Below are 27,208 nucleotides of genomic sequence, written 5' to 3' on the forward strand. Positions count from 1 at the left end.
CTTTGCCATCTGATATGTATTCCACTGACTTATGTGATCGCTTTTTGACTTTTTTTACATCTAAGGTTGAAAATGTACATCGGCAATTACTTACTGGTACTCTTCACAATGACTCCTGTCAGTCTATCACTCACACACCTCCCCACACTGTCTTCTCTAACTTTACACTACCAACTACTTCAGAGATAGTGGGTCTGATAGGTAAATCTAAATCTTCGACTTGTCAATTAGACCCTCTACCAACTCCTTTAGTTAAAGCTTGTTTACCAGCCCTTTTGCCGTTGATAACTAAAATCGTTCATGCTTCACTTGGTTCTGGTTTAGTATCTCCATCTCTTAAATCTGCTATTATTACACCCATACTTAAGAAACCAGGGGGTGATCCATTTGATTTTGAAAATTTTCGTCCAATTTCAAATTTACCATTCATCTCTAAGGTAGTTGAAAAGTGTATTGCAATTCAAATTCATGAACATCTGTCCAATAATAACTTGTATGAACAATTCCAATCTGGTTTTCGTCCCCACCACAGCACTGAGACTGCTCTTGTCAGAATAACCAATGATCTACTGTTGGCAGCTGACTCTGGGCTTTTAACTATACTTGTCCGCTTCTCTTCATTATATATATGCTCCCTCTTGGTAATATTTTAAGGAAATATGGTATTAATTTTCACTGTTATGCGGATGACACCCAACTTTACCTGCCTGCCAAACCTACCGGTTCTTTTCCTCCGCCATCTTTGTCAAGCTGTTTAGCTGAAATTAAAGACTGGCTTTCAGCGAACTTCTTGAAATTAAATGGCAATAAAACTGAGGCTCTGCTTGTTGGCACTAGATCTGTTGTGTCTAAATCTAATTGTTTCTCTTTACACATTGATAACACTGCAATCTGTCCTTCCTCCCAGGTTAAAAGTTTGTGTGTCATCATGGATAGCACACTATCTTTTAAAGCTCAGATTAATAATATCACACGGATTGCATACTTCCATTTGCGCAATATTAATCGTCTACATCCATTTATTTCAAATAATAATACTGCAGTTCTCATTCACGCACTAGTCACCTCACGTATAGACTACTGCAATGCTCTTCTCACAGGTATTCCCTCCAAATTGCTACATAAACTTCAATTGGTTCAGAATTCTGCAGCTCGTGTTCTCTCTAGAACACCTTATACTGATCACATTTCTCTGGTTCTCCAGCAATTGCACTGGCTTCCAGTAAAATATAGAGTTGGATTCAAAATCTTGCTACTCACTTATAAGGCACTTCATAATCTTGCACCACAATACCTTACTCAACTTCTCCAGGTTTATACTCCTTCACGTGCACTTAGATCTTCATCTTCAATTTCTCTTGTGGTACCTTGGATTCGACTTACTACTATGGGTGCCAGATCTTTTAGTTATGTAGCCCCCCGCCTATGGAACTCCCTTCCCCTCGATGTTCGCAATAGCGATTGCTTGTTGACTTTTACAAAGCGTCTTAAGACATATCTTTTTATACAGGCTTTTTTATAAAAAAATTTATTGAGACTTAAATCCACTTTATATGTATATGCTGTTTGTTTGTTGTTTGTTTTGTCTTATGCAGTGACCTGTATATTGCTTGTAAGGTGACCCTGGGTGTTCTGAAAGGCGCCATGAAATAAAATGCATTATTATTATAATTATTATAGATCATGACATACTCATAGATAGATTACAAAACTATACAGGTATTCAAGGGCAGACTCTAAGATGGTTTAGATCCTACCTGTCCAATTGCTTCCATTTTTTTTTACTTAAATGGGGAGTCATCTCATTTATCACCAGTAAAATATGGAGTGCCACAAGAATCCGTCCTAGGTCCACTTCTATTTTTAAAATTCATGTTGCCTCTTGGTAATATTTTTAGAAAATACAGGATTAGTTTCCACTGTTATGCTGATGACACTCAGCTATAGATCTCAACGAGACCAGATAAAACCTCTAAATGATCTAAGCTAACAGAGTGTGTTAAAAATGTAAAAGATTGGATGACCAATAATTTTCTTATATTAAATTCGAAGACAGAGATATTAATTATTGGACCAAAAAACAGTATAGATTACAATTTGCAACTAGATGGATGTACTATTACTTCCTCTACAGTCAAAAATCTGGGTGTTATATTAGACAGCAACTTGTCTTTTGAAAACAATATTTCCATAAAAAAAAAAAACATATTATTTAATGTTCGGGGTTCAGACACACTTTCTCTATTTAAATCTAGATTAAAAACGCATCTCTTTCGCCAAGCATTCGAATAATGCATCTCTCAAATTGTGAGTGTAGTTACATCTGATAAAATGTGCATTTTTATTCATTAGCTTGGGTTAAACTAATTAATTTTACATTGTTGGAATAGCAGCTATGCTAATGATGTCTCTATTTGTTTCTATGTTTTGCCACAAGCTCCAGTCTGGATCCAGAACAGCTGAGAAGAGATGATGCTGACCCTCAGAGGACCCCAGATGATGCTAACCCTGAATCAACAAACAGAACTAACAAATATTGCTACAAGTGTGACTGCATCATATAATAATTGCTGTTAATAATGTTCATCGTCTGGCTGACTACGTCTTGCATTAATTTTTCTTAAAAATCCTGTCATACGTGCACAAACTGACAGTCACAATTTATAAGCTACTACTAAATATTGTAGAAACGTAATTTTTTTAAAGTTGTTTGTAATGATTTGTATCGTAAAAAGTGCTATACAAATAAACTTGAACTGAATTATATGAATTATACTAAGTGCTGGTTTTCTTTAAAAAAAAAACTAACACTAGGTTTTTAAAAAAAAAAATTCTATCAATTTGTTTTCTTTTTATTTATTATACAATTGACAAAAGAAAAAAAGTCATTTAACACTAGCTTGCTCTATTCTTTTTCTATTCTATCTGTTTTGTATTTATTTATTATATAATAAAAAACCCTTGCTGTGTGTACTGCATTTAAGCTAACTGAGACTTGTCATAGCACTTTCATATCATTGCTCTTTTGTTGATTTTGACTGCTTCCATTGTCCTCATTTGTAAATCGTTTAGGATAAAAGCGTCTTCTAAATGACTAAATGTAAATGTAATGTAATAAAAGTTGCTCCGTCAGAGGAATGGATTCACATGTATCAGATGTATGAACATGACGTTTAAGCAGTGAGTAAATGATTTTGTACATTTGTGTTCAGTCACTCCAGACTGGCACTTTACTGTTATAAAGGGAAAGATGAACATGTGTAGGCGGTAGATGTGAGCTCTATTTATGCCACTGGTTCATGCTTCGTCAGGTATTATTGTTCTTGTTTAAGTCTGAATGTAGTGCATTTTCAGCTACCACGAAGCGCAAACATTTGTGCATAATCAGTACAGAAATATAAATGAATGCATTGATTCACATATTTACTCACCTGGATACTGCCATCAGTAATAGAAAGAGCAAAAGGAATAGTTCAGTAGTTTTTTTCATGTGCATCTCTTTTCCATATGACAATATTAAATAAAAAAATCATAGTTACTAAGAATATCAAACAACAACAACAACAAAAAAAAAACATATATATACATGCTGTATACATCTAAATAGAAATGCACTGAAAAAAGAGTCAAAAATTGTATTTAACATTATTGATGCAAATTAAATGCATTAACTTATACCAACATAATTCAGTTTTATGGGTTAAAGAATAAAAAAAAAAAACATACTCCCTTCTGTACATTCAAAATATGCACTATGTAAGTACTGTATGTGTGAACCAATGGCATTTTTGTGTAAATGACACCAAAGTAAGTGAAAAATAAAACTGTTTTTTTTTTTTTCCCCACCACACCCTGTTTGCCAATGCATTTGGTGATTTCATTCATGAAGGGTTGTGAATTTGATATATGAGGGGAAATATGACAAAATGAATAGGTGTGTGTGTGTGTGCATGCTGGTGCTTGTGTGTGTGATTCAGGGACTTGTTTCATGGTGAAGTAATCTCTCTCTCTCTGTGTGTGTGTGTAGGAAGAGATGAGCAAAGCCCTGTAACCCACATCTCCTTTGTCTTTTGCCATATGACAATGGCTGTAAAAGGCTGTTGTAGTTTCCATGGCAACATGTCTGTGACTAAAAATCAGGTTATGGGTTAGCAGGTGCATGAACATGCATGTTTCTATATATCTACAGATGTTTCACTATATTTTATCACCCCACATCAATCACACTCCCTCAGCATCTGAGGAAATATCTGCAACAGGCATAAAAGTCACCTGTTACCACAACCACATTAGTTTAACTACGGTCTGATACTGAAAGGCAGAAAAGGCTATATCTTAAGAGAGATATCTTAAAAAAAAAAAAAAAAACTGCACACTCCAAAAAATTATTTAATTAATTAATCATTATTTTTATTACAGGGATATTGTATCCAAAAATGATGTGAACATTTAGTTTTATCATTGGAACAGATTTGGAGAAATGTAACATTCCATCACTTGCGCAGCAGTGAATGGGTGCCGTCAGAATTAGAGTCCAAACAGCTGATAAAAACATCACAATAATCCACAAATAATCCACACCATCAGTTAACATCTTGTGAAGTGAAAAGCTGTGAGGTGTAGAAACAAGTCCATCATTAAGACGTTTTATTTTAAACCTTCAATTCCGGGCAAAATACGATTCAATCACATAATCTTAATTTACTTCTAATCTTAATCATAATTTACATAATCAATAAAGCTTCCTCTAGTGAAAACTCCATCTCCCGTTGTCTCTCACATCAGAATCCACTCACACATTTGCTGGTTTTTTTTATTTTTATTTTTTTTATGTTTTCTCTCGGTGCTTGATCTGTGCATATTTCTCTCCTGATTCAGATTAAGTTTTCACTTGAGGAAGCAATATTATGGACTTTTATTTTAGCCAAAAGCAGCGAGATGTTTTTAGCAACTGTTTGAGCTCTCATTCCGATGGCACCCATTCAAGTCATGTGAATCCATGTTTATTTAGTGCTTTATTCAGAAAAAAACAAGCAGCTTCACCATGAACAGGAACATATTCAACTCAACTTTGTTGACAATTTAGATAGTATAGTCATTATTCAGCTCAAATCAGATCAGTGTTGGTTCAGTTCAGATCAATAACAGTCTGAAGTTCATCAATACTGTGACAAGACATTCAGCTTAAAGGTATTTACTGCAAAACAGCAACTGATTTAATGCTAAATATACTGGTGCTTAAAAGGTTCTGCACAGCAATGCCACAGAAGAACTATTTTTGGTTTTCTCTTTCTTACATTTTTGTAATCTGAAGAACCTTTCACCACAAAGAACCATTTGTAAAACAGAAGCTAAAGATTCTCTGTGGAACCTTTTAGAAAACAAAAAGGTTCTTCTATGGCATCGTGAAGCACACTTATTGTTTTAAGAGTGTGCTCTGATGAAGAAACTGATCTACATCTTGGATGGCCTGAGGGTTGAGTACATTATCAGCAAATTTTCAGTTTGGGTAAACTGTTCCTTTAAGCAAATTTGTTCAAATTTGTTCCTGACATGTAAACTAACTAAGGCTATAAAAATGAACTATGATAAGGCTAATCCTCTGTTTGCTCTCTCTGGACTGTAAGATAAGACATGTCAGGGCTTTTTCTTCCTCAAAATGGCCACTAGCTGGTGCCTAATAAACACAAGTTGGACTGATAAAGAAACCTGTGAGACCTTATAAAGTTTTTCCAAAACCTTTTCCATTTTGCTTTACATCAGATTGTGTAGTGGGTGAGGTTTATGGGCATCCGAGGAGGGGACTTTTGTCCACTGGACTTGGGTTTGGTGTGTCATAAGTGACTAAAACTCAGAACTCATAAATGCAAAGTTCTAGTCCTACAAAGAGCAAGTCATGATGTCCTATCAGCATTTATCCTTGAGCAAGAAACTTCCTTCAGATTACTGCAGGCAGGATAGAGGTGTCAGTCAAATTCTCTCTATGCCTATAGCTCTAGAATGTATGTATTTTCCTTTTATAACTTTATGATTGTGGAGGAGAAATGATGTCTCTGGAAACTGTAGACTGAGAATATTCCATGAACACCTTCGGATTTTGAAGGAGGAACCTGACACATTTCCGGTCAGATGGCAAAAAGCAGTTCCTCAGAGTCTGGTGTGAGTCAGCGGCATCTATTCATAAACTGATCAACCCTGTGAACCGATACAGCTGTCATCTGTTGACATGAAAGGCAGAACATATATCTGGGTTTTAAAACTGTCTTCATTTCAGCAGCATATATAATGAGTGCTTTTATTCCAGTGAAACCGTGAGTTGAATGCCTGAGTTCAGAGGAAGATAACTGTAGTGTGATGTTGTGAAATATGTCTGGAGCTGTTCAGAGGGTAAAGCTCAGCTCTGGACAGATCTCTGAGTCAGCAAATCACAGATGAAGATGTCTGTGGTGCAGATAAATCTGCATGTACAACCATTTACACACACACACAAGGAAGTTTCATCCAATAAACTATACAATCTCACTTTACATTACAGTGCTGTTACTACATAGTTCTAATGTTCTAATTAATATGCAAAAAATAATGTGTACATAATTTGTGAAGTAGCTTGTAAATTATTGTAAATATTATATTATATTTATTATATTGCATTATATTATTTTAGTCAGCTGCCTAGGACATTAATTATAGATATATTAATTATTATTATTTTAGTCCTAATGTGCCATTATTCTACTTAATCATGCACTTTTTTTGTGAAGATGTTTGTAAATACACATTATTATATTTGCATAATATTATTACTATATAGCTAAATATTTTTTATCGGTGTTTACGATATTATATTAAATTATATTATTATAGAGTTGGTTGCCTGTAAAATCAGTCATTGTTATATTTGAATTAAATTAAATTAAATTTATGCATTTAGCAGACGCTTTTATCCAAAGCGACTTACAGTGCATTCAGGCTATCAATTTTACATATCATGTGTAATTTATGTGTAATTATATGCAATTTGTGTAGTCCTTATTGTTTTAATTTATAATATAAAGGCCTATAGAACATTAATATCATCACATATTTCTGAGCAATGACCGGGCTAAGTATCTCTCTGTGCCTGTGGTCTCAGAAAATTATTTAATTTCCAATCATATATGATCATGCATAGCCTAGCTTTTGATTTGATAAGTAGGTATTTAATACCAATGCAGCAATGCAGGCAGTTGATTAATATTGCAAAGTAATTTATTTGACAAAACATATATTTTTAATACATTTTAGGCTATTATGGTCTTATATAAAAGTTAAAAGCTGCTCATGACCACTTTATTAATGTCAAGGTTTTTTATTTTATTTTATTTTTTATAATGTTCAGCAGACTGATCGTGCATATACTTTATAGAGGCAAAGAGTAGTTTTATTCATAATAGAATTTGCTAGAAGGACTGAAGCATCTGAGGTGTGCTCTGAAGTTTTGCACTGATGTGTGTGAGCCGTGTACATGTGTGTAGTCACCTTTGCAACTGGCGTCACGCATCGGCTACACACACACACACACACACACACACACTGAGGAGCGGGGATCTCTCTCTGTGCGCAGTGCGGAGCTGAAAACATGAGCAACGTTGCATTGATCCTCAGGGGTTGTGCATGATGCATTAGACACACACAGGTGTGATTTGACGGAGATCATGCGTGCGATGCGCTCGGGCGTCTCTTCGCGAGGAAAGTGTCTTCATGAGTGTCCAAAGTAACAGCAACAGCAGTGGAAGTTTGGACGGAGCGCCATCTTGCTCTCAGTTCTCGACTGGATCTCCGACCCCGGGCTCAGTTTCTCCGCTCGATATCTGCGCTCCGCGGAGGCGAAAGGAAGGTAAACCTGGCGTGAATATCGATTTGAAGCTTGTTCGTGTGAAATCGGTCGGGATTGTGTTAGATTGACGTGTGATTTGGAGTAAATCTGGCCTTTAATCGAAGCGGTCGTGTCGGAGGCCGCTGATCTCTCGTCTGTTGTCTGTGTCTCTCCGTGTTTTTAAAACAAGCATCGAGTCCTAAACACGAGCTGCGGTGTTTTAAACCGTTTGCGATTGAGTTCTGTCGTTTTTTGTGTTGTTTGCACGATTAATTTGACTTGAGGATGCCCATGGTCACCTATTAGGGGACTCAGTTACTGGCCGTGTCTCAAAACCTTGCGAGATGACTACTTAGACAGCATTCTTTGGCTTCATAGGTGCTTATCTTTTGGGCATTTTCCTGATGCCCCAGAAAGCTGTCTTTGTGTCTAGGTAGGCATTTACTTGGGTTTTGACATGCAGCTAGTCTCATAAATATGAGTTGATGTTTTTGAGGTTTCGAGCACGTTGTGTATCACTCGTGTGCAATGCAATGGCTCAAAATGAGACCGAGTCTGTACCTGATAAACATGAGTTGATGTCTGTGTGCTTGAGGATGTTTATCACCCGTGCATGCAATGCAACGGCCTGAAATACTTGTTAGGGAGAAACTAACTGGGGTTTCGGACATTGGCAGTATTTGATAAACATGAGTTGCTGCTTTTATTGGTATTTATTTACCTACTACTCTATGCATGTCATGTAGTGGCAGTCTAGGTAGACAGATTAAGTGATACGACAGTATATATTCATATATATTTTCTCATGCATGCATTGCAGTGGCCTATAAGGATTTTGGGACACAAGCAGCCACATAAAACATATTATACAAGTTGATGCAGTGATTCTGTAATTCTGTATAGGTTGGCACTTGGCATCTAAGATGATGTTTACGCTTGAGAATCCAGTCAGCAATGCATGTAGGATGATGTGTAGGTAGACATCTCACTGGGTTTTAATAAGATGCCAAGTACCTGATAAACATGATTTTTATGTTTTCATGGTTAAATGTATTGAATTATGTATCTAGCACTCAATGCAAGTTATGCAATAGCTCAAAAATGCTGTCTAGGTAGGCAGCAGTCTAGGCTTTGTGACACCACTAGTACTTGATACACAGTAGTTGGTGTTTATGTGTGTGTGTGTGTGTGTGTTTATTTATCAGTATGAAATGCAGCAGCTCAGAAATTTTTTCTTGGTAGGCATGTCAAATTTTGGAGACACATGATAAACATGAATTTGTGTGGTTGTTTATTTCAGAAAAAGTAATATGCATTTGTTGGAGAGGTGTTGCATCATTGTTATTATTCTCATTTATTTCAATTATTTATTTATTTTTTTTTTTTTGCTGGAATCATCCAAATGGCTTTGAACCTTGAAGCAAAAGACCATCTGATACACATCTGACTGAAATGCATTATTTAGGTCGTACGGATTCTTTTGTTTTTGATGCACCGGTTGTTTCCTGTGGTATCTATCATATCCAGCAGAGACTCAGACCAGTCTGTGTTAATATGTGCTGTGCACTGATGAGTGTAATATCATATGTGTGTTAATGCATCACTCAGATTCTCCTGTCCAAGAATAAGTTCTCCGCCATGTGATGGCATGCTCTGCCTTTAAATTTGATCAATGTTTTGAAAGAATGGAACCTTTTACATGCTTGTGCTTTTTTTGCATAAAAAAAGTGAATATTTAAAATAAATGCTGTTTTTCTAATTTCTAATTATTCAAGGATCCCATAAAATGTATTGAGTTCCACAAAAATATGAAGCGGAACAACTGTTTTCAGCATTGATATTAATAAAATAAGTTTCTTGGCATATTAGAATGATTTCTGTAGGATCATGTGATGCTGAAGACTGGAGAAATTCAGCTTTGCATCACAGGACTAAATTTAGTTTTAAAATAATTTCTAATTGAAAACAGGTATTTTAAGTTCTTATAATATTTCACAATATTTTTACAATTTTTTTTTTAAATACTTATTGATACATAAAAAAAAATCCAAAACTTAAGTAGCATTAATATTTACTCCAGCAATTGATTTCCAGCCATTTTTAGCATTGTTGGTGTCATCCTTTTTTTTTTTAACGAGTTACTGAAATTTTCAAGTTAAGCAATTATGGCTTATATTTATTTAAATTAAATCAACATCAAATATAAAAGCAGCTGTAAAAATGCATTTGGTTCAGCCATGGTGCATGAAGGAAATATAATACTATAAAGGTAGGATATGTATTCATCATCTAGAAGAAGTTTGATCATTATTGTTTTATAATATTCAGTGATCTCTTGATGCCTTACCTGTGCATCAGTGCACAAACTAGGATGTGGCTTATGTGTTTCCTGGTCATGTCCACTCCACCTTCAGCGTGTTTGGGAGGTGTCTTCTTTAGCCCAGTGCTGTTTTCTTTGCTGCTCGGATTATTTGCCGAAGCAGACGTGGCCTTAGGTTTGTGTTTACTCATTCCCAGTGGTTTGATTGATCATCTGTGTCCTTTATCTGGGCAGCTGTGCTCTTCCTGCCCTGCTGACCTTCATCATTTCTCCACCCATCAACCATCTTGGGATCTCTTTGGCTTGGAGCTCTTTCTGGCACGAGTCTCATCATGGCAGTGGTGATGGTGTTTGTGGCTGCAGAGCACAAGTGAAGCGGAGCTGTTTTGTCTAGTCACTGTAATGGAGATTTTAGACCAGATGATTTCTTGAGGCAGGTTTTATGATGATGATTCATATTGTTCTGATCGGCTGCTGGTACTGTATTAGTCGGCTGCTGCTTTGATGATGATGATCTTCAGGCATCTGCTGCCAGATCATGTCAAACATGGAAGAAATAGTGGAAAAAATTTTAATTCTCAGACCGTTAAATCAGCATTTGCACAAAATTTACAGTACCATTCAAAAGTTTTGAGTCAGTCTCATGAACATCAAGGATGCATTTATTTGGTCAGAAATGCAATAAAATAACATTTTATTTATGTGAATATATTATGAAATGTAATTTATTCATGTGATCAAAGCTGAATATCTCCAGTCTTGTGTCACATGAACTTCAGAAATCATATGCTGATTTGCTGCTCAAGAAGTATTTCTGATTATCAAAGTTGAATGTATGTTCATTGTTCACATGTTGAACAGCATTCATTTCAAGTAGAATTTTTTTTGTGGCATTGTAAGTGTCTTTACTGTCACTTTTGATCAATTTAATGCATTCTTGATGAAAAAGTATTAATTTAAATAAAACTCACTGAACCAAGAGCCGTGTATTTATGGTAGTCTTGTATTATCTGTACTATTGAGGTCACAGTGATATTTACTTAAAACATTAAATTCTTATGTTAAATTGAAGATTGTGTCGTCAATGTTTACTGAGGCTAAAATAAGGTGATGGAGCTGTGCTGTCAGTGGCATCAGCTGATAATGAGCAGGAAACGTCTCAAAGTACTTCCTGTTTGTAATCCTCACTCCAGCAGGAAGAAGCTCTGTAGAAGTTTGCTTTGAAAAATGGATAAAAGAGTAGACTGAAAAATGTGGATGGTCAGATCTATGAAGCACATCTTATTGTAATGTACACCTATCATTGACAAAGTCCTTTGCCTTTAAACCAGTAAAATGAGTATGTTTTGATCTTCTGGCTCTTTTAGGGTGGCATAGGATCAGAAAACAATGACTATATGGTCTCGTCAGATTCCAGGAGGGTGCGTCAGCCTGAACACACCCCTCCAGATCCTCAACCCTGCTACCTGTGTTGAGATTGACACGTGCTTGTGTGTGTCTGTAGGTATGGATGAGCTGCATTCTCTGGATCCGCGCCGGCAGGAGCTTTTGGAGGCACGTTTCATCGGAGCAGTTAGTGGAAATACAGGAGGAAGCACGGGGAGCGCGAGCGGAGGACCTAAAGTAATGCACACGCATGCAAACACACACATGCACATATGCTTAGTTTGTGTGCATTTGGGCTGAATGGTGTTTTGGATTATATTTCATTGTATATATATTTTAAATTAATTATAATTTATATATAATTATTATATTATTTTTGATTCATTTTGTTTCAAATATATGTCTGTTTACAGTAGGGATGTAACGGGAAGTCAAAATTGGATTCGCTTCATTATTATTTTTTTTTAAACAAAATGAGATTTAAGACCAATGATAAATTAAATGTATCCTTTTATTACTGTTTGGACAAAATACTACACATTTCTTTGTTAAATTGAAATCTAACACTATAATAATATACTAATATAGCACTTGTATGTCATTGCTCTTTTGTTGGTTTTGATGGCTTCTATTGTCCTCATTTGTAAGTCACTTTGGATACAAGCGTCTGCTAAAGAACTACATTTAAATATAATGTAAATGTAAATAATAAAACTAAATTTTAAAACAAGCCCCAAATCAAATAAATAACAGAAATCAAATAGATCTCCTCATATAAACAAAATAAGGCTTTATCTGTCCTCTTTCCATTTAAAATAGAGGCAAACACTGCATTTTAACCATGATCCAAACAAAGATGCTGCATACGTGCAACATGAGTGGTTTTTAATCTAAGTTAGATTGTAGAATGTTAAAATTTGAAGCAAAAACAGAAAAATTTGACTTCGGTTTTGTGAAACTGTACGCAAAAAATATCTGCATGAAACAGCAACAGCAGACGAGCTGAACGCGACGCAGATTCACTCTCTGCCAGCAGGTGGCGCTTAAAGTGTTTCCTTGGTTTCCGCTGTAAACAAAGCAGCGCTGCATTTATGAACTTTAATATGCATTATACAGAGGAGAGTTTAAAAGAAAAAATACCCTCTAAACTTTTCTAAAGACGGTAAGTTCCCTTTATACGTACATTTTTATAAACTCCTACACCTAGTTGAAGCGTGATCGGGAAGCACATATACTTGCTAAGAAATAAAATCTTGCTGATTTTAAGTTTGAAAATTATAAATTCTTATAAAAAATTATTTATTAGCAATAATGTAATCACTTATCCATTTGATTTTTTTTAAGTTATATTTAGTGGTTCACACACTATGTGCAGTGTGAGGACCAAACCAAATCTCCAGGTTCTCTTATAAGATAATGAAACCTGTGCAGGGACACTATATTCATGTTAATGTTGCTTCATTTAGTTTTATCAGTGTGAATACTTCATTTATATTTGAGTTCTATTGTGCAGACTCTCTGTAATGGTCATACCCTGGACCAAACCTGCTTTGATCTGTCTATTTAGGGTTTGAACAATAACGAATGTTCCAGTCACAGTTTTGGCAGCCTGGGGTCATCTAGTGACAAGGAGTCTGAGGTGATCACTTTACTCATGCATACTCATCGAAACATTGTGTTTATTGAACAGATCTGTGTCTAAAACGTGTGTGGTTTTTTTTCCTGTAAAGAACTCTGACATAAAGAAAGGAGGATCGCCTGCATATTCCGTGAGTTTGACATTATTTTGTCTTATTTCAGTAGGAATGATTCTCAGAAACAAAAATGTAATAATGTTCCAAATCCATACAAGTTTTCTTCCATGGGACACAAAAGGTGCATATTTGAATACCTTGGTTGCTGCATGATGAAAGTGAATGGAAATGACAAATGAGAATCATTAAACCGGTCCATTTGAGTTATGAAGGTATTATGTGGTGATGTTGTTGATGACAATTGTGACAATTCATAATGTCTTCTAAGTGCAAACCTTGTATGAATCACTTTTGTGATAGTTTGAGCATCTTTGTCATGTTGGATCATGTCAGCACCTGTCCATCCATATTCACTTTCGTTACATTGAAAATGGCGTGCAGCATATTAATATAAAAAGTCAAATGGGTTTGGAATGACATGGTAAATTATGTTTTATACAAATGCAGTCTGGAAGCGTCATTGTTGAAACTTTTACACAGCTCCTTTGAGGCCTCCATTCAGTTTGGAGCTTACCTGAAGCATTTACTATTGATTTGTGAACAAGTTTTGATTGAAAAGAAAAGTCACACTTTTTTTTCCTGTTTTCCCAAGACTCCAGAGAAGAAGCATTCCGAGTCATCCAGAGGAAAAAAGAGGAAGGTTGACAACCAATCAGAGAGCAGCCAAGGTAATGAATGAAGTACATCTTAATGAGACGTAATAGAGTACGTTTTTCAATAAATTGTTAATCATCCTGGAATTTTGGAAACATTTCAGCTGAGAATCATGTGCTTCATGTTTATTAGGAAGTAGAGCGTTTAATGTTAAGCGCAGAAATGATGACCGAAAAGTGATTGTACCCAATGACCATGTTTTTGGTTTCTTTAATCTCTCAGGAAAGTCTTCCGGCCGAGGGCCCAAGATCAGCGATTATTTTGATGTGAGTAAAGCTTTGTGTGGATGACTCTGCAATTAGTCAGCTCTGTATTAAATGTCAGTCATGTGTCAGAGAGCTTTTAGTCAGAGTAAAACTGCTATTTCATCTTCTAATGGCTGCTTGCTTCAGAAGATGCTTTGACTTGTAGAGTTGTGAAATCGCTGGAGCGTCATTAGTAACATTGTGATGATGTCACATCCTGTCCGTATGTTGTGTGGTGCTGATAAAAAAAAAAAAAAACACTGAGCATATCTGCTTCCTGAAGTTCCAGGGAGGAAACGGATCCAGTCCAGTCAGGGGGCTTCCTCCGGTCCTGCGCTCGCCACAGAACTCTCACTCTGCACCCGGCTCTATCGTAAGTGCCCATCTTTCAGATTTGAGCCAGTGATGTTTTTATTATTTATTTATTTTTAAACGTTGCTGTTTTTCACTCTTCAGGTGAGACAGAACAGCTCCTCACCCACCAGCCTGTGTTTCATGGATCCCACGATGAATCCAAAACAGCTGAGCAGCAGAAGTGTCCAGGTAATTCATGCATCACATGCTCTTTTCTCTGATTCTGTTAAATGTCACGTGTCAGTATGCAGTGCTCTGATAAATGTGCAGTGTATGTTAAACATCTACACTCTGACACTGAGTGTGTGTATTGCATGCTCTGACACTGTAAAAAGTGCCTTGCACACTGACACTGGATAACATGCAGTGTACCCTGACACTGCAAAACATGCATTCACTGCACACTGACACTGCAAACCAATCGTTTGTTAAATAAGGTTTGCATATACTGCCCCTGTTTATTTTGTGCACTGCATGCTCTGGCACTGTTAAAAATTATCACTGTACAGTGAACAGTTTTACAGGCATGCTGCATGTTAAAGGGTTAGTTCACCCAAATATAAAAATTATGTCATTAATAACTCACCCTCATGTTGTTCCAAACCAGTGAGACCTCTGTTCATCTTCAGAACTCAGTTTAAGATATTTTAGATTTAGTCCGAGAGCTCTCAGTCCCTCCATTGAAGCTGTGTGTACAGTATACGGTCCATGTTCAGAAAGGTAAGAAAAACATCATCAAAGTAGTCCATGTGACATCAGAGGGTCAGTTAGAATTTTTTGAAGCATCCAAAATACATTTTGGTCCAAAAATAGCAAAAACTACTTTATTCAGCATTGTCTTCTCTTCCGTGTCTGTTGTGAGAGAGTTCACTGCAGTGTAGTGATATCCGGTTTGCGAACGAATCACTCGATGTAACCGGATCTTCTTGAACCAGTTCACTAAATCGAACTGAATCGTTTGAAACGGTTTGTGTCTCCAATAAGCATTAATCCACAAATGACTTAAGCTGTTCACTTTTTTAATGTGGCTGACACTTCCTCTGAGTTCAAACAAACCAATATCCCGGAGTAATTCATGCACTCAAACAGTACACTGACTGAACTGCTGTGATGAACACCGAGCCGAGCCAGATAATGAACAAAAGACTGACTCGTTCACCCTCTGATGTCACATGGACTACTTTGAGGATGTTTTTCTTACCTTTCTGGACATGGACAGTATACCGTACACACAGCTTCAATGGAGGGACTGAGAGCTGTAGGACTAAATCTAAAATATCTTAAACTGTGTTCTGAAGATGAACGGAGGTCTAACAGGTTTGGAACGACATAAGGGTGAGTCATTAATAACATAATTTTAATATTTGCATTTAATATGCATTTTTAAATTATGCATTGCACACTGACACTGCAGAACATACACTGACTGTGTTTGCTGCAGCTGGTGTGTATGTGCACTGCATGCTCTGCCACTGTTAAATATGCTCTCACACTCTAATGGTGTTACACATGTGCACTGTACACTGACACTGTTACATCAAAATTTGCACTGCACAGTGACCGTTTAACAGACATGCTCTGACACTGCAATACGTGCACTGACAGTATTAAATTGCATACACTGCTGCTATAACATATGTGCACTGCATGCTCTGCCAGTTTAATACTCTGTCACTGTTTTGGAACAGAATTTATATGTGCACTGCATGCACACATTAACATAATTAAACATGGATTGCACAAACTGAACCTTATATGTACTACCTGCTCTGAGGTTGTTAAATAAGCCCATTGGTACTGTATATGATGCACTGTTGACCGTATATCTGCTGATCACCGATGCTGTCATGGATATTGTTATTTGCCTTCTCTCCATATTTAACTCTCTTTCCTTCTGTTTTCAGACGGATTTGACACGGTTGAAACTGGCTGCACTTGAGAGCAATAAGAATCTTGACCTTGAGAAGAAGGAGGGCAGAATAGATGATCTACTCAGGGTGAGTGTCACCTGTCCTTGAGGTTTTTTTTCTTTGTGGCATTTTTCATTCAGACATTGAGTGGTTTTAATGTTTTCTCCCCAGGCGAACTGTGACCTCCGCAGACAGATAGATGAGCAGCAGAAGCTGCTGGAACGTTTCAAGGAGCGTCTGAACAAATGCACTACGATGAGTAAAAAGCTGCTCATTGAGAAGGTGAGCTGTGTTTGATGCGCCGGCAGCTGCTTGTTTCTCATGCGTCAGGGGAGGTCGAGTGACTCTCGAGTGTGTTATTGTCTCACTAGAGCACTCAAGAGAAGCAGTCCTGCCGTGAGAAGAGCATGCAGGACCGGCTGCGTCTGGGGCATTTCACCACGGTCCGGCGCGGAGCGTCCTACACCGAACAGTGGACGGACGGATATGCCTTCCAGAACCTGGTCAAGTAAGAAACACTAAAGCTGGTTTTGAACGCTACTGGAAAAAGTGCAAAAATCTACTTTCATACAATATCATCATTTTGCAATTGCAATATTCAATACCTGACCAGGGTGTTCATGTTCTGCTCTGTGTCATGTTAGTATTACCAAGATACTAAATTCAATTAAAATTAAATGTATGCATTTAGCAGACGCTTTTATCCAAAGCACCTTACAGTGCATTCAGGCTATCAATTTTTATCTATTCATACTACTGTAGGTTTTATTCATATTATTTGTATTTTTGTATTTTAGTTAAAAGTTTTAGTAAAACCACTTTTTCTTGTAAAAAAAAATGAAAAAAATAAATAAAAAAATTTGTATTAGTAAATAAACTAAGTGAAAATTAGAAATATTGCCTTGGCTGCTATCTTAAATGACTTTGTAATATGGATGATTTTTATGTTTATTTATGTTTTTTCAGTTGATGTTTATTTTATTTCAAGTGACTAACATGTGTTTTATGGTTTTAGCTTAGTAAACCCTGGAGCTGCTCATGCAGTGTGACATGAAGCATAAAAGCTATCCTTAATTTACAAAAATGTTTATTATAATTAGTCTATAAATAAAATACAGATGGGATGTTCATGGAATCTAATTCATTAAATATATATTTTTTGTACAAACATTGAGGCAAACACCATCAGACACAGGGCTATATTACTATTGAGACACTGTTATAATTTTTATTAATATTTTGAATTATTTTTTTTTTTATTATTATTTTAAGCAATTTTAGATTGTGTTTTTGTTATATTGGTTACATGTTTGTTTGTGTGTATATTTAGTTAATTAATTTTTTTGCAGTTTTAGTTATTTTAGGACATCAAGATAAACCAAATACATTATTTAACTTGATGTACTAAAAATAAGTGTTATTTTATTTTAAAGTAACAAACATTTTTTTGGTTTTCGTTAACTATAATAACCTTGATCAGGCATGGCAGCAAAAACATTGTTACATATGTAAGAAAAGTGTGGGTAACTTTGAAGGCAATGTAGATCACTTCCATTGTAAATAATAGTAGAGCAAGTTCTTCTTCTTCTTCTTCTTTATATATTTTTCTGTGTTGACAGGCAGCAGGAGTGGATAAACCAGCAGAGGGAAGAGATCGAGAGGCAGCGGAAACTTCTAGCGAAGCGCAAACCTCCCAGCACACCCTCCTCCCAGAGTCCGACCCCCAATGAGTCCAAACAGAGAAAGACCAAAGCCGTCAATGGAGCCGACAACGACCCCTTCCTCAAACCCAGCCTGCCTACACTGTGAGACATTAACACACACACGTACATTAGTTTACTTCCCGTTGATTTCTAATGGTATTAAAATGAAGGATGTATGATCTATAGAACACAGAAGGCTGTGATTTAAGGCTGTGTTTTTTCTGCAATGTTTTCTTCAAAAATGATTCAGAAACACACGTTGTTATTGAAATGCTTCTGTTTTGAATGCTCAGGCTGACTGTGGCAGAGTATCACGAGCAGGAAGAAATCTTCAAACTGAGACTGGGTCATCTCAAAAAGGTATAAACACACACACACACACATACACACTCTCATGTGCATTAGGGTAGTATGGGTAAAAGAGAGTAACATGGAGCATTAGTGCTTCGACATGTGCCGGTGTTAATGCAATATATCACCATTATGAATATGCACCATATTGTTATTGTGGGCACTTCTAAAAACCGTGAATAATTATTTAATCTTAGGTCTTCCAATATTTAAAAACACATTGTTAAAATAAAAAGTTGAAACTGTTATTTAATGAGCTAACATTAACTAAGACTTGTATTTTTTAACAAAGGTTAATAACGTCTGTAGCAAATGTAGCTATTGCTCATTGTGAATGTTAATGGCTAACTAATGAGGTCTTCTTGTAAAGTGATACCTAGTGGTCTTTATAATTCTTTTGCACTTTAATCTGTGTAAAACGTTATATATTTTTCAGTATTGCATTATTGTATTCAAATGTTCAGTCATTTTTGTTCTAAGAAAAAAGTTATTTAACCTGTTAAACTGTATTGTTTCTTTTAAACAAAATTTCAATACCGTGATAATTCCGTATACTGTGATAACAGCATGAGCAATTAATCGCAACAGGAAAATTTAACACTGGCATATCCCTAGTGCTAACGTGTGTGTGTGTGTGTGTGTGTGTGTGTGTTCAGGAGGAGGCAGAGATCCAGGCGGAGCTGGAGCGGTTGGAGCGTGTGAGAAATCTGCACATTCGAGAACTTAAAAGAATCAACAATGAGGACAGCTCTCAGTAAGCCCCGCCCACTTCAGATTAAATTAATCGCATCCAAAATAAATGTTTTTGTGTAAATGATATGTGTGTGTACTGTTCATATTTATGTATATATATATAAAAATGTGTTTATATATATGTGTGTGTATATGTGTGTATGTATGTGTGTGTGTGTGTGTAAATATTTGTAAAATATATAATGTACGGTATGTGTGTGTGTATGTGTGTGTGTGTGTGTATACATATTAATATTCACAGTACATACACGTATATTTTATATAAACAAAAACTTTTATTTTGGGAGCAATTAATCGTTGCCCAACACTAAATTAAATCTAATTGAAAATCTTAAATATGTTTTTTTAGAGGTCTTGTGAAATTCATAAAGTCAATTCAGTGATAAACTGTAAATGGAAAACTTGTTTTTCCTTCCTTTAGTTTTCTTTGCTGTTGGAATAATGGAATAATCACACTCTATTTGTGTTTGTAGGTTTAAAGACCATCCAACCCTGAATGAAAGGTATCTACTGTTACACTTGTTGGGAAGAGGAGGTTTCAGTGAAGTTTATAAGGTATTTCATTTATCTATATAATTGTATATTATATTTGTAAACAACAACAGCAGCTAGAAAGAAAAAAAAGGGATGATTTTAACAAATGTATACAGACACCTGTAGAGATCAAGTATTAACCGTAGCTTATATTTCAGGGAGTTTATTTTGTGAGACAGTGGTTTGTTTAACCTGTTTTATGTTGTTGTGTGAAGGCATTTGACCTGTTTGAGCAGCGATATGCTGCTGTGAAGATCCACCAGCTCAACAAGAACTGGAGAGAGGAGAAGAAGGAGAACTACCACAAGTATGTTGGCCGTCTTTTCACACTCACACTTTCTTTTCTAGACGTGCTCATTTGTTGTTTTCTCCTCTCCAGACATGCCTGTAGAGAATATAGAATCCACAAGCAACTGGACCATCCCAGAATAGTCAAACTTTACGACTACTTTTCCCTGGACACTGACACGTAAGTCTCTGTCACTTGTTCTGCTAAATCAGTTCTAGTTTTCGCAAAGCATGCAGATATGGACTTCATGTGTTTCTGTACTAGATTCTGCACTGTTCTCGAGTTCTGCGAGGGGAATGATCTCGATTTCTATCTGAAGCAACACAAGCTGATGTCTGAGAAAGAGGCTCGCTCCATCGTCATGCAGATAGTCAACGCCCTCCGATACCTCAATGAGATCAAACCGCCCATCATCCACTACGACCTGAAACCAGGTGAACGCAACACACACCGTAAAGGAATAGTTCACCCAAAAATAAATGTTGAAAACATACTCAGCCTTTGAAGATAAGCTGCAGATGAAGATAAGCTGCTCAGCAACGGATGCTCTGCAGTGAATGGGTGCCGTCAGAATGAGAGTCAAAACAGCTGATAAAAACATCATAATGATCCACACCACTCCAGGCAATCAATGAATGTCTTATTAGGTTAAAAGCTGGATATTTTAAAGATTTTTTTACTTTAAACCTTTGCCTTTTATCAGCTGTTTAAATTGTCCGGCACCCATTCACTGCAGAGCATCCACTGGTGAGCAAGTGATGCAAAGCTACATTTCTCCAAATCTGTTCCAATGAAGAAACAAACTCATCTACATCTTGTGAAAAATTTTCTTTTTTTGGCTGAAGTGTTCTTTTAACTGCTGTATCATTCACTAGTGCAATTCATACAGCACATTGAATTGGTGCAGAAATGCTTTTTTTCTTTCTTTTTTTAATAGATAGATAGATAGAGATTGATTGTTGGTGGTTATTTGTTATACAGATTGTATAAGAACGAAGTGTGTTTTTGGTTGCTCAGGAAATATCCTGTTGGTGGATGGGACAGCATGTGGGGAGATAAAGATCACAGACTTTGGCCTGTCTAAGATCATGGATGACGACAGCTATGGCGTGGACGGGATGGACCTGACATCACAGGGAGCAGGAACCTACTGGTCAGTGCACCACAGAACATTACTCCAGTGTTCAACCCTCTACAAACACATTTGAATTGTGGAATCTGAAATGTAAGAATATTTCTATGCTCTAAAGCTCCAAAAAGGACAAAAATGGCAGCATAAATGTGTTCACATGACTTAACACACTTTAGTCCAGAAACGTTAAAGAACGTATAGCCCTGTTAAAACCTTGTCTACAATGAGTTAGTCAAAAAACATATGATAGATATAAATAAATAGGCCTACATGATAAGATAAATAACAATAACAAATAAATAACAAATGAACAAAAAAAGTTTAATTTAATTTTTAATTTTTAATTTTTATGGCTGCACCACAAATTTAAGGAAACCAAGATGCCTGGAAGCATATCTTATTTATTTTACAAAAGCATATTTTTGTTCTTGTTGTGAGTATACATGCATAAGTTTCAAATGCGCATTTTAAAATGCTGTCTTACTCCTATCTTTATGACCAAAAATTATATTTATTGATGATAAAAATGACAAGGACCATTAATTTAAAGCGTTGTGTTTTGTACGAATGCTATTTTATATATATATATATATATATATATATATATATATAAATATAAATGTGTACCTATGTGTATATATATGTATGTATATGTATAGCAGAATTCATCCATCAAGTAAAGGTTTTAAAAATAGCTTTGGAGAAAAAAAACACAACAGCATTTGAGCTTTTTCTATAATATTAGATCAGAAAAACCCTTCCATCAAAAGAAATCATGACCGAAAGTCGAAAGTGGACAGAAGAGACGAATTAAAATGCCAAGTGTGAACGGGAGTGTATCTTCCTCATCTACTTGTGATCTGATCGACCGAAACACATCTTAATACCAAGTGTAAACAGGGCCTGTATGTAAAGGGCTTTACAAGGTTAAATGTTCTGATGAAAACGAATTGTTCTGTCGTTTCAGGTATCTGCCACCAGAGTGTTTTGTCGTTGGTAAAGAACCTCCAAAGATCTCTAATAAAGTAGACGTGTGGTCTGTGGGCGTTATCTTCTTCCAGTGCTTGTATGGACGAAAGGTGAGGCAAATTTAGAAACCACTCTCTAACAGCAGTCACACACAGCTACTGACGTATAAAGCATTTTAAGATGACGCTGCATTGGATCTTTTGTTGTTCTGTAGCCGTTTGGCCACAATCAATCCCAGCAAGACATCCTTCAAGAGAACACCATCCTGAAAGCCACCGAGGTGCAGTTTCCTGCCAAACCTGTGGCGAGCAACGAGGCCAAGGTCAGTTAGAGGCATGCGTATAAATGATATAAATGTGTATTTTCTGAATGCTGATGGCACATGTGACCCTGGAGCACAAAACCAGTCTTGAGTCTCTGGGGTATATTTTTAGCAATAGCCAAAAAAACATTGTATCGGTCAAAATTATAGATTTTTCTTTTATGCCAAAAATCATTATGATATTAAGTAAAGATCATGTTCCATGAAGATATTTTGTAAATTTCCTACTCTAAATATATCAAAACTTAATTTTGGATTAGTAATATGAATTGCTAAGAATTCATTTTGACAACTTTAAACATGATTTTCTCAGTATATAGATTTTTTTGCACCCTCAGATTCCAGATTTACAAATAGTTGTGTATTGGCAAAATATTGTCCGATCCTAATAAATCATACATCAATGGAAAGCTTATTTAGGCTTATAAATGGAAAGCAATTTTCAGATGATATATAAATCTCAATTTCGAAAAATTGACACTTAAGAATGGTTTTGTGGTCTAGGTCACAAATTAGAAATCTTTGCATTTCTGTTACTAATAATATAAAAGCAATCATCATGATGATAGTTTTTTTGTATACATTTTAATTCCTTTGTTTAACAGTTATATCTGATTATTAGGCAGACTCGTGGTTCACGGAAGTTACTTTGAAGGTCTGGTACAAATATGACAGACTACAAAAATTAATGTGTATGCACGAGAAATCATTAAAAGATCTTTGAAATCACGATCACATCGGAATATTTAAACCTGCTTTTGCGCAGCCATTGATCAGGTCCAGGGAGAGCTACACTCATCATGTCAGCAATAACACAGTCTACAGTAGGCTACATATCTGTATTGCAAACATTCAATAAAAACGAAAGTATTAGTATAAAATTTTATAGTCCGCATAGAGATTCTGATGCTGTGGCAAAAGTTCTCTCCCTTCATCGCCTCGGGTTGGAGAGCAAGGGGGAGGAGCTATATATATGTCAGATTTAAGACACGCCTACAGAAATCAAAATGAGTAATTGAGCTTTGGAACTAATGTTACACTTCAAATATTATGTTACATTTATGCCATTAAGTGGTCAACGGTGACTTAAAATGTAGCTATTTGATGTCTGAATCATTCATTGAAGAGGTTAGTTAAAAAAAAATCATCATTCGTTTAAAGTAATTTTTACATGATGATTTCATTTTATTTTAATTAATATTTTAAAATACTCTTAACATTAAATAAAACATTTCATCAGAAACTCAAATAAATTGGCCTATGATGACAGTTCACTGTTCATTGCTGTCAAAATAAAAGTCCCGCCTTGAACACATGGGCCAAACAAAAAAACTTATCGGGCAGTGTCAATAATAGATGATATATCGGCTTTGCCAATGAGCACGTTTACATGCACACCAGTTGATAACTCACAAATATCCGCTTATTTAAAAAAAAAAAAATAGTTTTCCCCATTTACGTGCACATAAGTAACCTGATAATGCAAGTAAGCTGCATTTACCTGACTTTATTAGTAAATATAGTTATTTCTCTTTAGTGATGTCAAAATAATAATTTGCGTATCTGACTCAGAGTATTCCATTCATTTGTCATTTGTGATGTTAAATTAAGTTTGCAACATGTCGGGAAACTTGCAGCTTGTATATTATCCTCTCATGCAGTTAAAAGCACAGCATTGTGACTGAATCACCTCTACTTCTGCTGCACGAAATGAGAACACATTATAATTTTCTGAATCATGAAAAAGTCTGCTTTTGTGATATATTTCCTTCTTTTTTTTACTGCAAGACATTTGATACGCTTAAATCTGCACTAACAATGCGTTCCTGTCACGTATCACACTTCAATAAACTGACAAAAAGTGGATTGTGTTTACATCCCATGCAAAATTAAAGAGGCAAGAAAACTACCTGTTGTGACTGGTTTATCACCATATGTGTGTTTTCGGCTTAAGCGTAATTGGTTTGAGAACGTGCATGTAAATGTGCTCATTATATCGGTCGACCACTAGTGGAAACAATGGTCTGAATTTCCTTGTTGTCCTCCGCAGGCATTTATCCGCCGCTGTCTGGCTTACAGGAAGGAGGATCGCTTTGACGTCCACCAGCTGGGCAGCGATTCGTACCTTCTTCCTCACATGAGACGATCCAATTCGTCAGGGAACTTGCAGGCCATGCCCGCAAGCCCCGCCTCTTCAGGAATCATCTCCTACTGATTAGCTGATTGATCTTGATTGACGGTTCTGATGGCGAGTTCCCTCCCTTCATCACCTCGGGTTGGACAGGAAGGGGGAGGGGCTATATCTGTCAGCTGTAGGACACGCCCACAGCAGCCAGAGTGACTGGCATTGATATTGGGGGCGGGAATGGCTGATGTCATTTCCTGTGTGGATCCAGATGTCAGTCAGAGCTAGAACCATTTGAAAATGGATATGCGTTTTCTACACAAGGCATTTTGTGGAGTAGATTTGGGAGGGTCGCGCTAACGTTTTAGCTTCTTGTTGATATCCTCCCTGAGCTACGCCTCCCTAACGGGGTGTTTTGTTTTGTGTAAGTGTGAAATTTAGAGACTATTAATTGTAGTGTGATTGGAAATAGAAGAATGAGTGTTTAAATGTGACACAACCGTGTCTGTAAGAATAATTGTGTGTGTGCGCGCCTGTAAATGGATGTTTAACGCCACAGCGTTATATGTTGGCTGTTTAAAACATACGTGTGTTGGGCAGATTGCAAGTGTGTTTGTTACAAAAATGCTTCGTCTATTTTACTTCAAAATAACATGTATGTCAGTTTGTTTAAATAGGCTTAATATTTGCAAAATGTGTATGGGGGAATCTCACCAAAAATGTCCAGGTCACATTTCACCCCAAAATCAAAGGGAAAAAATTTACTTAATTTACGTGAAAAATATATTTTTTTCTTTTTTTTTTTCGTAATACAGATTTTAGCTGATTGTCAAAAACAATATAATATGAAGTATTTTGTTGTTTTATAAAAATTATATATTTGAATGTGTGTTTGTGAATGAACACACACATATGGAGGGTGTTTATTTTACATAGTACACACACACACACTTATGTATAAATATATTTGTATATATATGTAGTAGAAATTCGTTTCCTGTAATAGTTTAACAGTCATGAAAACTGTCTTCTGTCCACACACACACACACATTCTGTGAGGGGAATGGAAAAAGTGTGTGTGCGCGCGCTTTCTAAAGTACTTTTTATTTACATCAGCATGAGTTAAAGGCAATATAACAAATACTATGTGCATATACAATGTGTTCTTCATATTACAGTGAGCAGTTTTCACCCAAATAAAATGGGGTTCTTCATTTCTTTAGATTTTGGAGTGGAAAATGACCTGGACATGTTGTTGAGCAGTCATGAGATTCACCTGTTTGTCCTGCATGTAGGAGGATTACCTTAAAATCATCTCCGTAGAACAGACCTCCTAAAGCAGCTGACAAACGTCACACGCGAGTACATTAATGAATCGATCCAGCCTGTGCAGGGTTTCATATTTTCTCAGTTTGTTAGTGACTTTTGTTGTCTGATGCGGCGTCTTCGCTTCGCTGCTCCCTGACGTTGCTTTTAGTTTCGCAATTTACTCAAGATTATGATTCAGACCAAATATGAATTTTCTTTACCAGGAAACCGCATGAATAAATCTCCATCGTGGTTGTGAATGAGGTGTGTGTGTGTGATGTGAGTGATGATTGACAGAACAGACGGAAGGTGGGCCGGACCCTGCCCTTGGATATTAACCCCTTCATGCCAAGACCCAGTGCTGTCATGTTGCTTATCACCCCTCGCTGAACCCGGAGCCTGAGTCAGGCCAGCATCTCCGAACGACGCAATCGAACGCTCGAAGCTTCCAGAGTCTGTTTTCAGGGGATGAATCTCAGCTTTTGTTGTTTCCTCTCTCTAAATACTCTTAAAAACCCCAGAAGCAGTTTTCAGCTCAACATATGGTGATCCGTCTCCAAGTGCTGCTGCGATTGTAGAGAATGTAGCCAAAAGAGAAATAAAGATTTTTGAAAATATTTGGATAAGTGCTTTCTTTCCCTAATTTCTTGTAATGGTAGAGCTGTTATGTTTGCTCTCAGGGTTCCTGCTGGACAGAATCAAAAGTCAGCCTGTATTTCACAGCTGAGTGCTAATTATAAGGACATAGTATGGAGAAAAAAAACGTTGAAACATTTTAAAACGGAGCATGAGCATTGAAATATTCACTATAGAAATGTCTGTGGTTTCATTTAAGTGTATATTTATCTTTTTAAATGTAGGATATTACAAGTTTTCCAGGTCTGGAAATCAGTTTTACAATCGTTGATAATTCCAAGCTCTATTTGTTAAGTAGCATTTCCTTACAGCCTTTAAATGCTTGTTTTATTTTTGTCTTTTACCAGAAATTCTTAAAGTACTCAAGTGGTTCTCAACCTGAGGGTCACAAGATGACTTAACATGATATAAGATAAGCAAACAACTACAAACTACAAACGAAGATGCATATATACTGCTCAAAAAAATAAAGGGAACTTAAATGTAACCCACAAGTGTTCCCTTTATTTTTTTGGAGCCGTATATTTATTTTAATGTGTTCCCTCCAACAACTATGATCCAAGAACCTTGAGAGTGTAAAAAGTGTGATTTCCAGAATAGTAAAGTC

At 36.3% G+C, this 27,208-nt stretch overlaps 1 protein-coding gene across 3 annotated transcripts; it reads left to right on the forward strand.

The window, feature by feature from the left end:
* Positions 1-7,536: 7,536 nt before the first annotated feature.
* tlk1b (tousled-like kinase 1b) lies at positions 7,537-26,582 on the forward strand. 3 transcript variants are annotated; one of them, XM_052559133.1, is made up of 22 exons: positions 7,537-7,876; positions 11,680-11,798; positions 13,129-13,200; positions 13,292-13,330; positions 13,908-13,983; positions 14,192-14,235; positions 14,498-14,587; positions 14,671-14,757; positions 16,473-16,565; positions 16,650-16,760; positions 16,850-16,986; positions 18,098-18,283; positions 18,475-18,541; positions 19,189-19,286; positions 19,759-19,840; positions 20,035-20,126; positions 20,199-20,288; positions 20,373-20,542; positions 21,126-21,261; positions 22,208-22,319; positions 22,424-22,531; positions 24,582-26,582. In XM_052559133.1, the coding sequence occupies exons 1-22, from the start codon at positions 7,741-7,743 to the stop codon at positions 24,744-24,746; spliced, it is 2,310 nt and encodes a 769-aa protein (XP_052415093.1). In that variant the 5' UTR covers positions 7,537-7,740; the 3' UTR covers positions 24,747-26,582. The 3 variants fall into 3 exon arrangements, with proteins under 3 accessions (XP_052415093.1, XP_052415094.1, XP_052415095.1); XM_052559134.1 differs by having other exon boundaries at positions 14,504-14,587; XM_052559135.1 differs by having other exon boundaries at positions 13,129-13,192; positions 13,290-13,330.
* The last annotated feature ends 626 nt before the right edge of the window (positions 26,583-27,208 follow it).

This window comes from Carassius gibelio, chromosome B6 (assembly GCF_023724105.1).
Source record: "Carassius gibelio isolate Cgi1373 ecotype wild population from Czech Republic chromosome B6, carGib1.2-hapl.c, whole genome shotgun sequence".
Lineage (NCBI taxonomy): Eukaryota > Metazoa > Chordata > Actinopteri > Cypriniformes > Cyprinidae > Carassius > Carassius gibelio.

Excerpts from the sequence above, each read along its gene's own strand:
- tlk1b (XM_052559133.1), top strand. The coding sequence starts at position 7,741 with ATGAGTGTCCAAAGTAACAGCAACAGCAGTGGAAGTTTGGACGGAGCG. Across the intron at positions 19,287-19,758 it reads AACAATGAGGACAGCTCTCA|GTTTAAAGACCATCCAACCC; the intron begins GTAAGCCCCGCC and ends TTGTGTTTGTAG. Across the intron at positions 22,320-22,423 it reads AGTGCTTGTATGGACGAAAG|CCGTTTGGCCACAATCAATC; the intron begins GTGAGGCAAATT and ends GTTGTTCTGTAG.